We start from the raw sequence: 21,375 nt of genomic DNA, 5'->3' as shown, positions 1-21,375 counted from the left end.
CCACACACAACCTTTAATGGTCATGTCAGTTGAGACAAGTGTAGCAATCAGTATTTGACCCCTTGAGTTAAACACGTTAACATGCCGCCCAAAAAAAAAAAAAAAAAAAAAGATTTCTCCTTGTATCTATTGATAAAAAGATCTTCATGGGCCTAATGTGTCAAACCTAACACACCGAGTATAGATCTGGATAAAGCTCAGGTTACTATGAAATAAGTAAGTCCAGAGATTTAATATGTTAATAAAGCTACATTTCTCTCTTTCCATAAGGCTTTTACTGTTCTTCCATAACAGTCACCACCTTCAGGATACTATACAAAACCTTATTAAGCATGTTATCCAAAAAGAAATCAAGTGAGACAAGCAGTAGGTAGAAGAGGGACAACTCTTCTTGGATGACTAACATTTTAAGAGATGTATTTTATTCTCTCTGCTTTCTTTAAATTTACATTTACTTTAAAAAAAATGAAACAACAGTTAAGATACTAAGTAGTCTAACTCTTTAGAGGTCTGGTAGTAGTTCCTGCCTCTGGAATGCAGGACTGCCTTTAAGGTAATGATTTGATACATGAGTCAAGGCTTCAACGTCCCTTCCCCATCAAGGGAGATGGGGCTTGATTTGCAGAGATTCCCAAATATTTTTATGGGGCTTGTTGATAATTTCTTGGTAGCAGAATACCCTGGAACATGAGGGCTCACACAAATTTTGGTTTAAATGAATTAATCATGACCTGGAAATTCTGAGAGGCTTTAGATGTCTGTAAGAGCTTTCCTCTTCTCCCTTTCCACTTTACTGTTTCCTGAAAAGGCTGTATTTCAAACAGTTATGCTGTATGAGTTATTTTTTCTAAGTGTGATGTTGAATAATGCTGCAGTCACTTAGACAAAAATTCCAAATGCCTCTCTGACCACACTGGCCCTTTACCATTCATAATATTGCACCTACATTGCCATAACAAATAAAAACAAAAAACAGAAAATCTTCTTTTTCCTCTGTGCATTTGACATCACTTTATGTAGAGTCAGTTGCATTCTACCAACAGCATAAAGGTCAGTCAAGTTTTAACCTTTGCCATAAAAGATACTTAATATCAACAGGGGAACAGAGAGATCATTTAACATTTTATTTGTTTAAAATCAGGACATATTATTTAAAGGGTGTTCAATGAGAAATTGGAACATTTTTAAATTAGTAATTTTTTTAAAAAATCAAGACAATGGCATCCCTTAAAATACCCCCAATAATATCTCATTAAAAATCCATAGCTATTTCTGATTATTTCTACCCTGCACCACAAGCTTCTCCATAGCAATCTTCCTGCTGATCAGTATTGGATGCAGATGAGAACATGTTGGGAAGACATTCCATGATATATAATTAAACCCCACAGACCAAAAAAAAAAAAAAAAAAGACACTTAAAGAGACTAATGGAATAAACTACATGAAACTATTTTTAAACTGCTGTTTTCCAGAAATTATTCACACAGGCTTCTTAAAATGAGTCAATTTAATGATCAACTGTCTGAAAAAATTGAATGAATGCATCCGATGAAGTGAGCTGTAGCTCACGAAAGCTTATGCTCAAATAAATTTGTTAGTCTCTAAGGTGCCACAAGTACTCCTTTTCTTTTTGCGAATACAGACTAACACGGCTGCTACTCTGAAACCTGAAAAAATTCAGAACATGTGTACAGTGCTGTCCAAAATATGTCTATTGATGATCCCCTTGTGTTATTGTTCAGAAAAATTATTTTTAGAATTATTCCCTTGAAGTTTCCCTAGTACAGACTCATATTATACAGAGCACTGTAAAAAGTCCAGGAATTATTTGTGTTATATTGCAACAAATAATCCAGACACCCCAACATGCACTCCTGACTACTCCAAGACTAGCCCTGCCCCCAACCCCAACCCACTCAATAGTGAAATATTTTGGATGTACTCACCCGGCAGTGCTCCGGGTCTTCGGCGGCACCTCAGGGGCAGGACCTTCAGTGCCGCCAAAGACACCCAGAGCAAGTGAGGGCCTGCCGCCGGGTGAGTAAAAGCGCCGCAGCGGGTGGCACCTCTTTTTTGGATTGCTCCCCCTGTTCCCTCCACCTGGCTATGTGGCTGACTACATATACGTGGCAAATTTGTACATAGACGTGTATTTTAGCACAGAATTACATGGTACCATACAACTTAACAGAAAAGTTTAATGAAAAATCAGTTGTGCATCAGAGAGCAGAAGTCTTGGGAGAAAAGTTTTGGGTTTGTTTTTTTATTCTGTGGGGGACAGTTTAATGAATGGATGAAAAGATTGTACATTTTAGGTGCATCAGTTTATTCTTCATTCCTTCTGTCTCTCTACCTCTCACCCCTCTTTCAATCCTATGTAATATGTAGATTATGTAGTGACAATCTGAACCTGCATCCCCTTATACCACCAACCATGCTGCTGCAGTGGCAGTTCAAGGATCTCAGCCTAACCAGGGTTAGGTAGCGTAGAAAACGATCCTGGTGATTCATGAGATGGCATTCTTTCTCGAGTTGGTATGAACAAACACCTCAGCATGGTGTTAGAAGGGCAGAGGGTGTCTTTCAAATGAGACAAAAAATAAGAAGCCCTGACCTTTTGCTAGAAGAAGATTGCACTGCACTTTTTGTAAGTTTATTAGTGTTAATTCAAGAATCCTGGCCAAATTCCAATGTGGGCAGTATGTGTTCTGCCTCATCTAAATTTCCCCTGGAGTTTCAATTGGAAAAGCTTGTCTTATTCTTATAACTTAATATTTATATTTGCAGAAGAACAGAGGCCCCACAGCACCAGCAAATACATACATGATACCTCTCCCATAGAGCTAGACAAGGGTTCTCAAACTGGGGGTTGGGATCCCTCAGGGTGTCATGAGGTTATTACATGGGGGGTCATGAGCTGTCAGCCTCCAACCCAAACTCCACTTTTTAACACCATTATAAATGCTGGTTGCATATATAAAAAATTGTTTTTAATTTATAAGGGGGGGGGGGGGTCGCACTCAGAGGTTTGCTACGTGAAAGGGGTCACCAGTACAAAAGTTTGAGAACTACTGAGCTAGAAGATGGTGGCCTTAGAGAGGGTGTTGCATTCAAAAGAAGCAGTGTATCCTCATCTGTCATACAGGCTTACTTAAATGGCTGCCATTTTCCACGTCAGAGATGTCTGTACTTCAGTGTTGGACACAGCAATATTTATGAGTAATCTGTATTATCAGTAGCAACATTTGTCAAAGGGTATTGGGACCCATTTGACCAAGAGGTGATATAAAAATGTAAAATCAGTATTACTGAAGATAAAAATGGTTAAGATAAAACTAATTGTTGAAGGCAGCATGATCTAACTACTAAAAGCATGTATATCTTATAAAATTGAGATAGGGAGTAACAATAATAATAATAATAATAATATTTAGTACTTAGTATTTTACAGTTTCATAATGCTACAAAAACATTAATTATTCCTCAGATAGAACTCCTAAAAGGTACATACTCCAGAGAGGGCTCCAATAAAACCTCAACATTCACCAACTCAGGCACCTGTAATAACCTTGGCTTTTTCCTATTCTTACAATGCAGACCACACTGTCTAGCAAAGTACAATGTTGTTGTATACCATTCAACAAGCACTTAAAAGAGATTGTCATTTCTAGATGACCAGCCCTCAGTCATACCCAGTCGCATGTGTTATAGTATTAACCTGGCTGAAGTACACAGAAGAGAAGCACATCAGGCCTGATTGAGCAGAATTTTATAAGAAAAAAGATGTTCACTCCCTTGTCCACCGTAGATTTCACTACAGGAAAGGAAAATGTAATGTCATGAAGGAATATTTCCCACAAAATCCCTTACCTCACTCCAGTGAAGAGTGCAATAAATATCCTACATTTTCCAACAGACTACTGAAAACTACAACAAAAAGCTTGTGCTATCTACAGTAGAGGAGCAAATACTTATATGGGTTGAAAATCTTTAAGTTGTGGAGAACTCAGTTAATAAGACTGAAATATTCTTATGGGTGGTAGGAGTTGTTATATGTAATTTGAAAAAGCTGCAGCCATATGGTCTAGACAAAGCAAATTAAGGATAACAGAAAAGAATTATTCAGACAGCTTTATGAGAAGACAACTTTAAAAAATAGCACAGCTGTTACTTTTCATCATAATTAGATATGCAAAGTAGTGATGGCAACATTTCTTAAGTAAAGCTGCATAAGTCTAATACCTCTTTATTTATTTGTTATTTGTTAAGCACTGACAGTGTGTTTAGCTCCTACAAGACACAAAATGCAGACAGTCCCTGCCACACATGCAAAAAAAGTTCACAAAACTAAATACTAAAAAATACATATATATTGTAAAATGGAAGTAAGTTTCACTGTGTTCAGAGATACTATCTACAATTTGTGAAGAGTTACTGGGAACAAAACTATGAAGAAGGAAGATGTATTCTGCATGCCCGAGATCTTCATTCTGTGTAGATTTAACCCAATTATAAAGCCATCAATCCAGACTGCTAGTTAGTAAATGAAGACCTACCATATGCATATACTATAGATATGAAAAGTATTATTTAAACTGGCTTCAGTATGTTTTTTAAAAAATATGTTTTTATATACTCTGGATAGAATTTAGCAATCACATGACCAGGTATTCACAAAATCTTGGTAGTTCTGTAAAATAAAGGATTAGCCAAAAATATAAAACAGTTGTCCGCTAGGGCTCAAGAAAGAACGTGCTATCATGAAATCTGAATTATTTTAACCCCCACATTATCACAAAGATTTGCAATTACTCTCAGCAGTGGAGGAAATTACATTTATTACCATGGGTAGCTGATGATAATTATTTTGTGTAACTAATTCAACCTTTGACTATTGGATGGCTTAATTTAATAGCACTAGTGTCTATGCACAATTATAAATTATGAATCATGCTATTTCCATCTTTGCATAGAGTGATGATATCTGAAATGGAAATCACACAGAGTTAGACAGACATCTTGAGGCAACATTCAATCAGCCACCTTGGCAAAGTCTGCAGATGCTTTTTTTCTGATGTGCTGGCTGATTGTCTAGGCAAACTTAACTGTTTCCACTGTTAGTGCTAGACAATGTTAGTCACAAAGCTCCAAATTAAAGCTTCAGGAAGAAGGCTCAGAAACACTTGACATTTAAAATCAATAAACCAATATAATCATCCTGTAGCACATGCTGAGTTTTTCCAAGTCCCTTTTCCTATCCATTTTGTACTGAACAAAACTCAGTTTTAAGTAATGAAAACTGATCTCTACAGAAACAAAACATGTAATTATACACAGTTTAGTCATCACAGCACATATTTTTTTAAATTAAATTGGTAATTGGAAATTGCATCCCTGTCAGTTTGTGCCAGTACCTTCTCCACTTTTGCTTGTATTTGCGGGTGCTGTAAGTGGTCTGAGAGGAATAACAATGTCATCCACATTAATCCCGTCTTCTGCATGCTTCTCAGAGACGTGAGACAACAGTTCTGACTGATTCGGTGAAAATAAGTTACAAAGTTTACACATGAAGATGGAATTGATTCCTGAAAAATAGAGAGAGAATCATTAACATTTCTGACATCAACAGTTTACTTAAAAACCTACTAGTCACTCAGATTAATTTTTTTTACCCAAACCAGCTAATCATCAACTGCGAGGAGGACTACATTATAGTTTTAAATTAGTATTTTTTATAGAAAACAACATTAGGTAAGTCAAGAGCAAAGTAAAGGAGAACACTTCCTCCCCTCCATCTCCTCACAGCCAGGAGAGCGATATGGATGGACACACACACACACACACACACACACTTTCCAAGGGGCAAAAGAATGAAAAGCTCCTTTTCTTTTTCAGTATCACTGTGGGATTCCACTTCAAGCTTATCAGACACCTACTAGTCAAAAGATGATACAAGATGGTGTCCTGAGCAGATTCCAGCGACAGCACCCTGATAAATATCCCAGCATCTTACCCTCAGTTAACAGCTCTGTATGGCAAGGGAAGCTGAGCGTCACACCGGGTTTATGCACCTTGACCTCACCTCCCACTCACTTATCCTTTGTATCTGCCTCTAACTAGTAAGTCTCACCTTCCAGCTGGTAGGTGTTCGGTACATTTTTCAAGCTCTATGGTATTGTGTGATTCATTTCAGATTTTTACCATATTTGACTCTGTTTTCTTTCACATACAGTTGTCACTCCCCATCCACCTCCCGTGAGACCTACTCTGTCATTCCTATATATTTTGTACCCTGGTATTATCATGTCCCATTGATCATCCCATGAGCTTCTCCATACCATTCAGCTTTCCCCTAGCTGTTATTTTAAAAATTCCTCTATGACTAGGGCCCTACCAAATTCACGGCCATGAAAAACACAGCACGGACCATGAAATCTAGTCTCCCCCAGTGAAATCTGGTCTTTTGTGTGCTTTTACCCTGTACTATACTGATTTCTCGGGGGAGACCAGAGTTTCTCAAATTGGGGGTCCTGACCCAAAGTGGAGTTGCAGGGGGGTCACAGTGTTATTTTAGAGGGAATTGTGGTATTGTCACCCTTACTTCCGCACTGCCTTCAGAGCTGGGTGGCCGGAGAGTGGCGACTGTTGGCCAGGTGCCCAGCTCTGAAGGCAGTGCTCGCCATTAGAAAAGCAGAAGTAAGCATGGCAATGCCATACCATGCCACCCTTATTTCTGCGCTTCTGCCTTTAGGGCTGGGCGGCCGGAGAGTGTCGGCTGCTGACTGAGGGCCCAGCTCTGCAAGCAGCAGCTCAGAAGTAAAGGTGGCAATACCATACCACGCTGTCCTTACTTCTGCACTGCTGCTGGCAGCGGCTCTGCCTTCAGAGCTGGGCTCCCGGCCAGTAGCCGCCCCTCTCCAGCTGTCCAACTCTGAAGGCAGCACCGCCGCCAGAAGCAGCACAGAAGTAAGGGTAGCAGTACCACAACTCCCCGTACAATAACCTTGCAACCCCCCTGACAACTCCTTTGTGGGTCAGGACCCCTAAAACTACAACACCGGGAAATTTCAGATTTAAATAGCTGAAATCATGAAATTTACTATTTTTAAAATCCTATGACCATGAAATTGACCAAAATGGACCCTGAATTTGGTAAGGACCTAGCTATGACCTTTTAAACTTTACATGCCAGCAATCTGGTTCTATGTTGGTTTAGGTGGAGCCCAGCCTTCCTGTATCGGCTCCTCTTTCCCAAAAGGTTCCCCACTTCCTAATCAACATAAATCCCTCCTCTGATCACCATCGTCTCATCCACACATTGAGACCTGCAGTTCTGCCTATCTAACTGTCCCAGCGCATGGAAATGGAAGCATTTCAGAGAATGCTATCATGGAGGTCCTGGACTTTAATCTCTTATCTAGCAGCCTAAAATTGATTTCCAGGACTGCTCTCCTACCTCTTTCTATGTCACTCGTCCTACATGTACCACGACCACCAGTTCCTCCCAGCACTGTACATAAGCCTGTCTAGATGTCTCAAGAGGTCTGCAACCTTTGCACCCAGCAGGCAATTCACCATGTGGTTCTCCTGGTCATCAAAAACCCAACTATTACCTGGCTCTTCCTAATAACAGGAGTTCCCTCCCCTGGAGAGGTATCCTCAGTGTGAGAGGATACCACAAAATCATCTGGAAGGAGGGTCCCAACTATGGGATCATTTCCCTCCACTCTAGCTTGATGTTCTCCTTCCCCAAGACTTTCATCCTTTTCAAAAGCATAGAGAACATCAGATTGGGGTGGGACTGCTCTGCTGTGTCCCAGAAAGTCTCCCCTATGTATTTCTCTGTCTCCCTTAATTCTGCCAGTTCCATCACTTTGGTCTCAGGAGCCCATACTCAGTCTCTTAGGGCCATGAGCTACTTACACAAATGCACACGTATGACACCTGCCCACAAGGCAAATAATTGTACTACTCCTAGGGGAATTCTGTGCCAAAAAATTAAAAATTCTGTACCCAATATTTTAAAATTCTGCAAATTTTAGTTGTCAAAATAACACTACATAATCACGTCAGTTTCAATTATTTTGGTAATTTATTTCAAAATACCTGTTAGCAAGTATGTCTGTAACAATACAAATAGAAAAATTCCCCCAGGAGTAGAGAGTTAAAGAAACCCCTACGACAACCCAGTTCTTGTTTCTCTCCCTCCTCCTCCTCCTCCCCCCCGCCCTTTGAGCCCAGCCAGGGGGTCAAACACCCACAACCCCTCCACCTGAGTCTAGCCACAGCCTCCCCCCTGACCAGAGAAGCAGCCCCCACCCCTCCAGAGCCCAGACGTAGACCCCCTAGGCCAGACAGCCACCCCCCCTCTCTCCCCAAGCCCAGCTGTGGTCCCCCAGCCCAGACACCAGCCTCCCTCCCCCCTTGGCTCCCCAGGCCAGACAACAACCCCCTTCTGTCCCCCTGAGCCCAGCCGTGACCCCCACCCCCATCCCAGACACCCATTCCCCTACCACCCAGGGATCCAGAGGGAGAAACAGCCTATTGCTGGGTCCCAGGCTTGTGTGGAGTTTCCTGCCCGCCACCATCTCCCTTCCCTCAGGGCAAGTGGGTAACTGCAGCTACCAGGAACTCTCTACTCTCACGCCATCTCCACCCCCCCCCCCCCCTCGCAATGTCTTCTATGTGCAAGCTGCACTCTCCTGGGTCCAGCGGACCCTAGTGGTAGCCAGTAGCACTGTAGCCCATTTATGTCACGGAAAGGAAATGATGGGCCAAAAACATTAATTTCTGTAAAATTCTGCATTGTGCAGTGGCACAGAATTCCCCCAGGAGTATCATACATGCTGCATTCAGTGCAATAAACTTGATAGCCTCCCCTCTGCTGCTGGACTTGTGTGCATTATTTTTACTCTTGCGGGGGGTTTTTTGTGTTTGTTTTGTTTTTGTGTTTGGGTTTTTGTTTTTTTTTTAAATGACAGCATCCTCTCATTTTGTCTTTGGAGATAGATGTATTATTCTCAAACTAATGCACAGAGCATACATCTACAATTCCTTTAACATCATATGTTGCAGGAAAACTCTTAAAATTATGTTTCATTAAATTATGTATGTAAGCTGTTATTTAAAGTACATAATGTGTTCTCAAAAGATCATTATGGCTCCTTCCCAGCCATTCTGCAGTCTTGGGCACATATATATTATGGCAATTTTTAAAAATGCATATTATGTACATGACAGAAATGCTCCTTGAATAGATTCCACTCTACTTGCTTAATATGTATTCATTTTAAAAGATGAAGCATATTATTTACTCAGCAGGTCAAAACTGTTCTTCCTAAATGTAAATATGTATTTAAGATTCATGCTATGCAGAGTAAAAATACCTATGAACATTAAGCAAAAATGAAAAAGTTAATATGCAGTGGCTACTAGAGAGAGATGAATGCTCCAGTATTCAGATGACATTCACTTTCTGGAGTCTTATCTTCTAGTTGATACTCAGATTCCATTTGGTCTGCTCTCCCCTTCCTGAATCTTTGGGGAAAGGAAAAACTGACTGATTGGCCCACTTTCCACTGCCTCCTCATCCCTTCTTACATTTTCCTGGTAAGTGTCTTTGGGGTCATCTTTTTCCCCTCTCACTCTTAACAGCAAGAGTGCTAGAGGAAGAGTGACCAGCTGCTAGTAGAAGGCTAATGAGTGCATAAACAAACAGTCAAATTATATATATATATATATATTTTTTTTTTTTACAGAAACCCAAAAGTGAAATAAGTGTCTGGCAATAATAATAAAAAACAGTGTCTCTCCCAAGGAGCTTACAAGATGATATCAGACATGGTATAATAAAAAGGGTACCAACACCATAAAGTAAAGGAAAAGTTGGAATATATGGAGCCAAAGGACAGAAAGGGTGGCAATGAAGAGTGTGGATTGTGGTATTGGGGAAATGTCACAGAGTAGAATGAGGAGGAGTCTGGTGGCACCTTAAAGACAAAAAAATTTATTTGGGCATAAGCTTTTGTGGGTAAAAACCCCGCTTCTTCAGATGCATCTGGGTTTTTTACCCACGAAAGCTTATGCCTAAATAAATGTGCTAGTCTTTAAAGTGCCACCGGACTCCTTGTTCTTTTTGTGGATACAGAATATCCAGGAGAGTAGAATGCAGAGGCTGGATGTGAATTAAGACGGGAAATATAAGGCAATAAAACTGGAGTAGAGAAGTGAAAACAATGAGAATGTTAGGAAGAATGGGCAGAGGAGGAGGGCGCGGTCCAGGCAGCAGGAGAATAAGTGTGGTGATCATAGTTCTTAACCAATTAGGTGATGAGTAAGTAACTGACAGTTGATCAACCAGGTGCTAATTAAGTGGTGAAGAAACAGGGAGATTAAATAGTCAATTAAGTATAATGCATCAAATAGGCAATAAGTCAATTAAGTCTGCACAGAATCAATGATTAAGCAGTGGATAATTAATTAGGTGGGAAGTCAACAGAGCAATTAGACAGAAATTAAGTATGCAGAGAATCAAAGAAACCGTAAATCAATTAAGTATGTCAGTAAACAAATAATATGACTATCAGCCAAAAATATTAAGAAGTATTCAGTTTGCTAAATATATTTGATAGCTGTGTTATTTTAATAATCAAAAAGCTTCAAGTGACGTAAACCTAAATTTTAATCGAATTTTAAATGAAAAAACTGCCAAAATGAATTAAAAAACAAAAACAAAAAACAACCTTCCTCCAAAAAACCCAACATTACAAATTAAGCAAGTAACAAATACAATTTATAAACAAGCTGTTTCTATACTTTGTCTTCACATTATTCTTCCAAATATCTCAAGCACTTTCCTAACTCCCACAGATGTGGTAAGGCTTAATTAGCTAATGTCTGAAAAATATCTCCATTTTACTGATCAAGCATAAGGCACAGGGAGATTAAGTGACTTTCCCAAGGTTATACAGCAAGTTGCATACCCTGGCACAGAACCCAGGCTTCCTTCTCCCAGTCCCTTCCACTAACCACAAGACAACTTCCCTACCTTTTGATTTACAGCACCACAAAAAAATTGTCTCAAACAGGTAACACTGAACACTTTTCAAAGCTTCAACAGAGCTTAATTTTAAAAAACATGGTTGAGATAAGATCAGAAAATATGCTGTTAGACTGTCACGGTGATTGTCTGATGGGAACAGTCCAGAAAATTTTTTTTAACCAAATTGTAACCATTTTAAAATATTTTATATGGGAAAAAACTCACTGAAATTAAACTCGTCCAGGGCTGTTGCTTGGCAGAAAGAAAGAGGTATATTATCTCTATATATACTTACACATACATACAAGGCCAGCCTTAGTAGTCAACGTGGGCGCCATGAGGGGGGGGTTGTGCTGTCAAGAGGGTATTACAATAACTACCCCCCTCCCTGCTGCCCTTGTCTGGCTCCGCCCCTGAGGCATGTTCAGCTCACAGCCACAGTCCATCTCCAACCCCGCTCCGCCCCCATTCTCTGCGCTGCTTGCATCTCTGCTCCATCCCCCTCCCTGCAGCTTCACCCGCAGCTCCACCTCCAGCCCCAGTCCGCCCCCATCACCCACTCCACCTGCACCTCCACTCCGCCCGCCTGCTCCTAGCCCCCGCTTCCCCGCCTCACTCTGCCCCCAGCCAAGCTCCACCCCCCAACCCTGCTCCACGTCCAGCCTCGCCCAGGGTGCCATTTTCCATAAGGCTGGACCTGTACACATACCAATACATCAAACAAATCATGGTAATATGTATCCCAAGCAGTTACCTAAAATTATCAACACAGCCAATATTTTAAAAGGTATATCTCTAACAACACTTCTTGCAGTTCTGTAGGCGTCAAAAGCAACTCTAACTCCATAATTAAATGCAAAGTTAATCTCAGGATTAAGACCCTGGTCCTACATGCACTTAGGCACATGCCCAAGATCACATTATACTTTTGTGTTTTTCCTCCCAATTGTATTGTATACAGTAGAACCTCAGAGTTATGGACGCCTCAGGAATGGAGATTGTTCATGACTCTGAAATGTTCGTAACTCTGAACAAGACGTTTATGCTCCTCAGGGAGGGCTGCTCAGAGTGGGGGCTCACTGCTGTGCCTGCGAACTTCAGCATCTTCACCTCTTACCTGTAAGTGGCTGCCCGGCGATGGAGGGTGTGCACAGGCAGCTGGTTCTACCCCCTGGCTGCAAGGGTAATGAGTGAGGCACCCTGGGACACCATGGCATCAGTGGGCACCCGGTGCAGGCTGGGGCCCTTTAAAACTGAGCTGCTCCTCCAGAGTGGAGCCTGCAGGCAGGAACTTGGGCTCCAGCAGCAAACATTCCAGGCCAGGTTCCAGCAGAAGCTCATGAAGTTTCTTTCCCGGGAGGGAACTGCACCCCGGATTACAGGAAAGCTGCAGACCCATCCCCAGCACTAATCCTCCTCTGCCTGCTCCAGGGCTCACAGCTGTGCCTGTGAAATTCAGCATCTTCACCTCCTACCTGTAAGTGGCTGCCCTCCATGTGGCGAGTAGAGGGCGAGGACAGGCAGCACAGATGTGCCTACTTTTAAGATGCAATACAGGCACAATATAGTATTTACTGTTTGTTTGTCTCTGCTGCTGCCTGATTGCTTACTTCCCATTCCACATGGTGTCCGGTTGACCAGTCAGTCTGTAACTCTGTTGTTTATATCTTTGAGGTTCTACTGTAGTTCCTTCAGTCCATATTTTCTTCTCTCTTTAGTAACTCTTTCCTTCCTTAATTCACACCATTCTTCAGTTCCACTGTTTTGTTTGCATCCTAGCATATATGTGCCATTTCAGTATTTCCCTTTCTTTCCCCTCCCCAATGTCTTTTATACCCTCTACTAAGTTCTCTTACTCTTCCCTCTCTATACCTAACCACATACTCCTAAATTACACGTACACACCTCTATGCTCACTCACCCACACATCTACTCTGCCACAGGATACTTGTTTTCTTGCACCTCCCACAACCCTGCTTCTCCATTCTTCCATTTATGCCTTGGCTTTAGCGTGCAAAAAGTGTGTTCTTTATTCAAGTTAAAATCTTAGTGAAGACAAAGCAGTTTGTAGTTTTCGTACGAGTTAGCAGGTCGACTTAAAAGCTTAGACTTTGTCTTCAGTGTCAGAAACGGTGGCTTTTCAGTTTGTATGTTACAGTGTGATAATTAACCTGTATTAGCTATCTTGCTGGAAAATCTTAGTGGACACAACTTGGTAGTTTTTACCATGATATAAGCAGGCAAGGTCAATACTATGCTCTCATAGGTGAGCCTGCCTAACCACATCACAGTAAAAGCTACAGTGCCTTGTCTCCCCTAGGATTTCACAGTGAGATAGTTATGTCACTGTAAACATACACCTTTTTGGCAGTGAAAACTAAGCCACAGTGTACACAAGGCCTTAGCCACAGATCAACGATCTCCGCTCCAGCAACACAGCTGGCAGCTCTCCAGCTTCAGCATCTCCCAACTTCCCAATGAATCCCACAGCCATGTCCCTGGTTCAGTTCCCCATACCTTGTTTCCTAGCTTCCCTTTGCTTCTTTCCAGCTCCTCCTAGCTCTCCACTCCTCTGCCATTCTACTCCTCCCTAATTCCCCAAGGTCAGCTCCTCCCAGTTTCCTCACTCCTTCAGCAGCCTGCCGAGATAGGCAGGCAAGTACTTGTGCTACCTAGCATGGACACAGCACCCCTACTTGCTCTATTCCAACGTTTTTGAGCACATATTAAATGACATAAAACACAACACTCAATAATTCAATCATTAGATAAATGACCTATAAAAATACTTTTAGATTTCCTGTTTGAAAACCCTTAAAACCACTGCACGCAAATTCCTTTTTGCTTTCATGCACATCCAGGGAGTACAGCCTAAAAATAATGTGGGATTAGCCAAGAATGAGAAGAGATGCTTCTGAGCTTAATAAAATGTTAATCACAAACACAAAATAATTGGAAATACATAACAAAACTTTTTTGGCAGCAATATTCTTGCTATCCCTCCTCCAACAGGTCTAAGTTCCTCAACGTGAGCTACAGCTCCAAATCTCTCTCAGCGCTCACACCTGTAAAAGAAGCTAAGATAGTGGAGTGAGTGAAGAACAGATCCCACAGAGTTTCACCACAATACATTTTAGCATGTGAACTGTACTGCACAGAGAACTCACTGTATGACAACTAAGCAAGAATTTTAAATATTCTACAAAGACCTATATATTAACTGCAAATTAACATCTGCCACTATATCAGGGTTCTCATGAATACTTTACCAACACTGCCCTGTGCAACATGGTCCAGTTATAACTCATCTACCAGCAGGACATGCCAATGCAGCCTCTGGCAAGCCTAGCTGTAAAAACACTAAGGGTGGATCTAAAGAAAAATCCACAACTGGCCCATGCCAGCCAACTCGGGCTTGTGGGACTCGAGCTGTGGGGCTGATTCGTTGCTATGTAGAATTCCAGGCTCAGGCTGGAGCCCGAGCTCTGAGACCCTCCCACCAGTTGCTTAGAGCCCAGGCTCCAGCCAAGCCCAGAAGTCTACGCAGCAATGAAACAGCCCCACAGCCCAAGTCTTCTGGAATGGGCCAGCCACGGGTTTTTCTTTGCTGTGTAGACATACCCTAAGTGATCAGTTTCTTTCTACACTTTGTTGCATCATGCTACAAAAACACAAAACTTTGCTATTTTGGCACTGCTTCCTATACACACCCATCGCTGCTGACCTAAAATCTGCAGCTGGTTGAACACAATATAACAAGGCTAGAATTATTATTCATATTGCAGTTTTGCATTGTAACAGAAAAAATGATAATACACTAACATAAGGATCACTGACTGAGCAAATAAACGTAAAAAGATTGATGTTCAAAACTCACGTGCAGTATAACTACTGATGCTTTTCATTATATCAAAAGGTCAACACATAGCTCTCCTTACAAAATTATGCTTTTAGTAACAACTACTTACACACAAAAAGGAGACTTTTCAGCTCCAAACACCTAGAATTACAATTTTGGGGTTTGTGACACTGGCAGACCAGTGCCAGTTCATGCCAAGCTCCCCATGTCTCAACTGAACACTGACAAATACGTAGCTGGAACAGTCTGGCTCACCTCCATGTTAGATAGTTAAAAAAAGGATTTGAATTATAAGAATGTGTTTAGTGTTTAGACTCTGATGTATGCAGCAACTCACAGGCATTCTATAATCTCATAACATCTGTATCCCTCAGGTAATATTTGAACAGCTGTATTGTGAGCCTCTGTGACCAGGTAAATCACCACACAGGAGAGAGATATTAATTAGTAAGAAGGGCTGATCTTCAATAAAAAGTGTTACACCCTTTCCAAAACAAAAGATTTTTTGATACCAGAAAGACTATTGTGGCATACTGAAACTGGGCTCTCCCTACATACTATCAACAAGAGGGCAAAAGACTTCTGTTGTTCTGCTCTCCTCCCTATGAAAGTGAGTCACGCAAGTGGACTCCTCCCATCAGCTGAGTTTGTAGCTCAGCTCAGCAGAAGGGGGATAAAACTACAAAGAAAAGGAAGTTGGTATTTGTGTGCTGCTCGGACTCTGTGGGTCAAAATGTTTCTCAGCATAAGAGAAAGATCCCCAGCAGTTTAGCTTGAATTAGCCCTAAAGGACATATAGAATCTGATTATAGCAGCTTTTACTACCTTTTTAAATGTAAGATTGCAACTCACTTGTGTATCTATGTTTACCTGTTTTAACTTTGTAAATAATTCTCTGGTTTCCTTTTCCTATTTAATAAATCTTTAAATAGTTTATTATAGGATTGGCTACAAGTGTTGTGTTTGGGGTAAGATCTAAGGTGTGACTTGGGGTACATGATTGGTCCTTCAGGACTGGGAGTAGCCTGAATATTTCTCTTATTCTTGGTGTAAGAGACCATCTATCACAAAGGTACGCTCATGTGGGTGGCAAGATAGATTGGAGTACCCAAGGGGACTGTCTGTGACTCCATATTAAGATTGTTATCGTGCCTAAGGAGCTCACACTTGATAACTGGTTGGGAACATCTCAGGCCTTGTCTACACTAGAGTTTTGTTGACAAAATTTATGCCGCTTTAATTAAACCGCTGTTGCGTGTCCACACTATGTTCCTTGTGTAAGCAGAGCACATCCACACTAGCAGCTCTTGCATTGACACAAAGAACAGTGCACTGTGGGTAGCTATCCCACCATGCAGCTGGCTGCAGGGTTCTTTGGAAAGGGTTTGCAATGCCTCATGCGCCAGGTACAGCGTCACATGATGCAGGTTTCTCAATCCCATTGTTCCATGGGCATCCTACTAGATTGCCAGCTGCTTTTCAACTGAAGCGTGGAGGGAGGGAAGGAGTGTGTGTGTGTGTGGAGTGGGGGGGAAGACACAGAAACAGAGTATGTACTGGAGAAGCATGAGAGAGATTGTAGTGGGGGGAGCGCATATGTGAGAAAGACAGTGTGTCAGCATGCTGTCTCTAAGTTCAGACAGCAGCCTGGGCAACCAAGCCTGGGGGAAGGGAACACCCCTCACATCATCCCCTGGCTCTGCACTGCGCAGCAGTCTCTCCCCCCAGTCACTCCTGCAGCAACAGTCTGCTCTGCCTGCCTGCCTGCCGATTCCATACGGATGGTTCTGTGATTCCCTCCGAGTTCTCCCACAGCCTTCTCAGCCACCATAACTGGCATCTTCAGCACCGCTGAGAGCTCTCCATGCTGAGGAATGTCAAAGCTTACTGGAGCTTTGAAAGGTGAGGGGCGCATGCCTGCAGGGCAGCCAAGTTCAAAACAGTGAGCAGAGCGGTCACGGTGGTGGGCATTGTGGGATACTAGGGGAGGCCAGTTATGTCGACATAACTAACAGCAGCATCTACACTGATGCTTTGTCACTTTAACTTTGCTGCAGAAAGCTCTATGCCTCTTCTAAAGGTGGTTTTATTCTGTCAGCAAAACAGCAGAATTTTGCTGCCAATAGTAGCTTCGCAGTGTGTACACCTCCACTGTTCTGTCAGCAAAAGCTGCCTTTTGATGACAAAACTGTGCAATGTAGACAAGGCCTAAGTATAGAACTCATAACTAATTTGGGGTTTGTGGCCTGGCTCTTAATGTCTACCCTGACGTTGGTGCTCACGATCTTGAGTCACTGCAGGCAGCGTTACAGGGTTTTCCAGAAAAGGGGGAGAGGGGACTCACACATGAATATAAACAATTTTTTTCTTTGGTGTAACTACTTTAGCTCAAACAAGAAGTATCCACGTTTCGTGCTAATATTTAACACAGGAGTAACAAGTAATAAGCCAATAATTTTAGTTGAACATAAAAAGAACTGAACAATTTTGTGATGTGTTAAGTAAATAGACTTATATTTTGAACTTCACATATACAGAATTATAATACATGTAGTATCACATATTATGCTACTCCTTTTCAACTCCGAACGTATTAATAAAAGTGACATAGAAAAACGGCAGCAAACCATTCTTGGCTTGTCAGAGAGGAACACTATTTTCTGCATATTTGCAATCTGTATTCAAATATGTGTTACTATGTAGCTGTGGGTTTTGTTGGCTTGCTCCTGAGTCATTGTGTAATCAGGGTATTCCACACAGAAAATAAGCAGGTTAAAATAGATACACAAAGAAAAGTCAGACTTTCTTCAAAATATTGTGAAATATGCTAATGCACTTATTTTTATACCTTCAGACAATCTGCAGTATTTCATAATCTTGATGAAATGCAACTAACTGTGCCAATTGCATTTTTCCATCCTTCAAAAAAGGAGCTTGGAACAACTATGAGTTTCAGTTACCCATACATTTGCCTCAAGAGCAGACACTTAGCCAAAGATTTGATCTTCAGGCCTTTCCTCTCCACCACCATCCATTAACACTTTAGAGTTATAAGTTGAGGGAAAATACTGGCATTAACTAATTTTAGTTCTCTTTCTTTGGTGTGGTGAAAATCATCATTTCATTGTTTCTAATCAGTAAGCTCTGCACAAGTAAAGCTTCAGCAAGAAGTTTAAAGATGCTACGCATCCTGTAGGACGCTAAACGGTGCCATATTTCCTGTTGATTCTTACAAAAGCCTTGTCTACATTACATTTACATTGGGAGTCCTAGGGCTTATCTACACAGGGACTCTCAGGAAAATTATAAACGAATCAACTAAAGGTACAAAAAGTCCTAGATGCTGTCACTTGAAGTGACCTTAGCTCACTGTGGCTTAATCCTCCTTGGAATGTGGGAGACCTGAGAGGAGGTGGTGAGGTGTCTGGGTCAGAGAAAGTGAAAATGATTCTATAACCCAGTGGTTAACATGCTCACCTAGGATATCTAGGTTCCAATCCCTGCTGCAATCAATGTTTTATACAAAGTGGAACAGTTTCAACAGGAGGAACAAAGAAAAACCCATAGGTACCTTGTAGCCCAATAGTTAGTACAGTCTCTCTCATATAAAAAAAAAAAAAAAAACCCTAAAAAACATTCTGCCTGAACTATACAGACTTCAGAACTGGATGAAAAAAAAGTATTTAATTACTTGTTTAGTCTAGACAGGATGACTCAAGTCTAAAAACTCCAATGCCATATCTCAAAATCAGCATTACAATATACCTTGTCAACAGGAAATTTAAACAATGAAAAACTTATGTGGCCTATTCATCACATACAGAAAGCGAGGCTTTTGCCTGTCAGGATGGCAAAGCAAATTGATACTTAGTACTTGCTTTCATCTGACCATGAAACAATTTAGGTAGGAATGAAATGTAGCAAACATTCTTTTAAAAATGGCTGAAATCAACACAGGTGACAAAATTCATACTAGAAAATCAAGTCTGTATGCACACTCTACAGTTTAAAGAGATCCATTTACTTATCAAGGGACATAACCAACAGTTAAGTTCTTAGTATATAGGATAGTGGATTATAATGTTGATAGAGATCCTATTGTTACGACAACTGGCTAAAAGAGCCTACAAAATATCTACACTAGGATATAAATATCAGGTTTATACTATATGTACCTTTTCTCACATAATTTTTAAAAAACATGCACCATCTAACTAAATGTTCTACAAGGTTATAGTTATCTTACATTCATAGACAACAAAAGTTATATTCCATGTTCTAGTAGCAACCTCTTGTGGCCAAACACAGGTGCTGCATTCTACACTTTAGGGACCCTATCCTGCAAGGTACTGCGTTCTGAAGCAAAATACACTGAAGACACTCATAAGAAAATAAACCAACATCCTCAAAACTGGCCACTGATTTTTGGGTACCCTACTTGAGATGCCTTGAACCTGACTTTTTGAAGTGCAGAGTATCCACAATTCTACCTGAAATCACCTGGAACTGTAGGCATTCAGCACAACAGCTGTCTGAAAGTCAAGTTCAAGGCACCCAAACACACTTGAACTGCGATCATAATGCAGGGCATATCTCCAATTTTAATCTATGCCCTCACATAACATTATGTAGATTTATTCTGCTATTTGCACAAGATAGCCATAATATGCTTTTTTATAGACATTTGAAATACAAAAAATGACACTAGTTTAGTGCACATTAGCAGGACATTTTATAGTTATTCCCCTTTGTAAGTTATTTTCACACATGAACATTAGAAACTACTTTTTGCTTTTTTCTGGCACCCTTCTAAGCAGTTTAGACCAGGGGTGGGTAAACTTTGTGGCCCCAGAGCCACATCTGGATGGGGAAACTGTATGCAGGGCCATAAACATAGGGCTGAGGCAGGGGGTTAGGGTGCGGGAGGAAGTGTGGGGTGTGGGAGGGGGTGCCATGTGCAGGAGGGGGCTCAGGGCAGGAGGTTGGGGTGCAGGAGGGGTGTGGCAGGGGGCTCAAGGCAGGGGGTTAGGGAGCTCAGGGCAGGGGTTGGGATGCAGGAGCGGTTTGGGGTGCGGGCTCCGGCCAGGCACTGCTTACCTCGAGTGGCTCCAGGGCGGCAGCAGCACACAGCGGGGCTAATACAGGCTCCCTGCCTGCCCTGGCCCCATGCCACTCCAGAAGCCAGCATGTCCGGCAGTGGCTCCTGGGGGTGGGCTGGGGCAGACGGCTCCGCCACGCGCTGCCTTCATCTGCGGGTACCACTCCCGAAGATCTCATTGGCCACGGTTCCCCGTTCCTGGCCAATGGGAGCGGGGAGGCGGCGATGCTTTCAGGCAAGGACAGCGCACAGAGCCCTCTGCCCCCCCTCCCCCGGGGCCACTGGGATGTGGTGCCAGCTGCAGCGCGGGGCCAGGGAGGCTGCCTTAGCCCCGCTATGCCACGGGGCTGGCTATCCCGGGGGCCAGACTGAAAGCCCTGACGGGCCAGATCTGGTCCATGGGCCATAGCTTATGCTCCCCTGGTTCAGACCACTGGCTTTGGTAGATACGGGTACCCTCAGGAATCTCAATGTAAGCAATGCTGGGCTGTCTCTAAAATACTTCTAGCAGCAGCTTCCTTATAGAGAGAGATTTAGCAGCACTTCTTCCTTAAGAGTAAATTATATGCCAAAAAACCCTCCTGGGCCACCGGAGTCCGTCCACCCCTTCCCACCATATGGCGGGGCACACAATACCGTGGGGAGGGGCGGAGGGACTCCTGGCCACCATCTCCAGGCAGCAGGGAAGTACCCAGGACCCCTCCACCCTCCCTTCCTGGCCCAGCTCGCTCCGACAGGCAGAGAGGGGGGCGCGGGGGAACCGCAGCCAGGGCTTGGAAGTCACACACGGGAAAGGCTCGCTCCCCTCCCCACATGGAAGGGATTCCCCCGGCCCATATGTGGACTTCCCACCGCAGAAAGAAGCCCCACCCGGCCTGGGGGCGGGCCTTCCCCCGGCCCCTGCCTGGGAAAGGCAAAGGCCCCAGTGCCGCGGCAGGGGCCGGTCCTTTCCCGCCCCAAAGAGGGGCACGGGGAGGGGTGCATGGAGACTCTCTTCCTGCCCCCCTCCACCCGTCGTCCCCCCCCCCAAAAAGGGGGGAAAAAACCCCCCGCGGCGAGCAGGCCCGTCGGTCGCCCCAAAGGCTCTGGCGCGGAGGGGCGGGCTCGGAGCAGGAGGTCAGCTGACTAGCGGGGGGCAGGAGCGGGCTGAGGGGGGCCTGGCGAGCGGCAGCTCCCCCAAGGGTTAATTGGTTCTGGGGGGCCGGTTTCCCTCCCCAGCTGCCGTGAGGCCGGCCCAGAGGGCGGGGAGGGAGGGGACTGGAGGAGTTCCCGGGGGGTCGGTGGCTAAGGAAAGAGGGGCCATGCAGGCGCTGGGAATAAGACCTGCGGGAACTACTTCATACGCGGATAGATCATAAAATAAACGGCTGCAAGA

The 21,375-nt window shown here is 43.0% G+C and overlaps 1 protein-coding gene across 5 annotated transcripts in view; it reads right to left on the bottom strand.

The window, feature by feature from the left end:
- Positions 1-21,375, bottom strand: part of ZFAT (zinc finger and AT-hook domain containing) — a 135,073-nt gene that overhangs the window by 112,858 nt on the left and 840 nt on the right. For 3 of the 5 annotated variants that reach the window (XM_043539055.1, XM_043539058.1, XM_043539056.1), the window contains exons 1-2: positions 20,000-21,092; positions 5,417-5,587 (exon numbers count right to left, since the gene is read on the bottom strand). In XM_043539055.1, coding sequence (XP_043394990.1) covers positions 5,417-5,587; positions 20,000-20,090 — 262 coding nt within the window. In that variant the 5' untranslated portion in view covers positions 20,091-21,092. Of the gene's footprint in view, positions 1-5,416; positions 5,588-19,999; positions 21,093-21,375 lie in introns of those variants that run through there. The other 2 variants (XM_043539057.1, XM_007067180.4) reach the window with 1 other exon arrangement.

Source organism: Chelonia mydas, chromosome 2, assembly GCF_015237465.2.
Source record: "Chelonia mydas isolate rCheMyd1 chromosome 2, rCheMyd1.pri.v2, whole genome shotgun sequence".
NCBI classification, from domain to species: domain Eukaryota; kingdom Metazoa; phylum Chordata; order Testudines; family Cheloniidae; genus Chelonia; species Chelonia mydas.
Note: the sequence above shows the minus strand (reverse complement) of the source record. Positions and strands in the feature narration are given on the sequence as shown.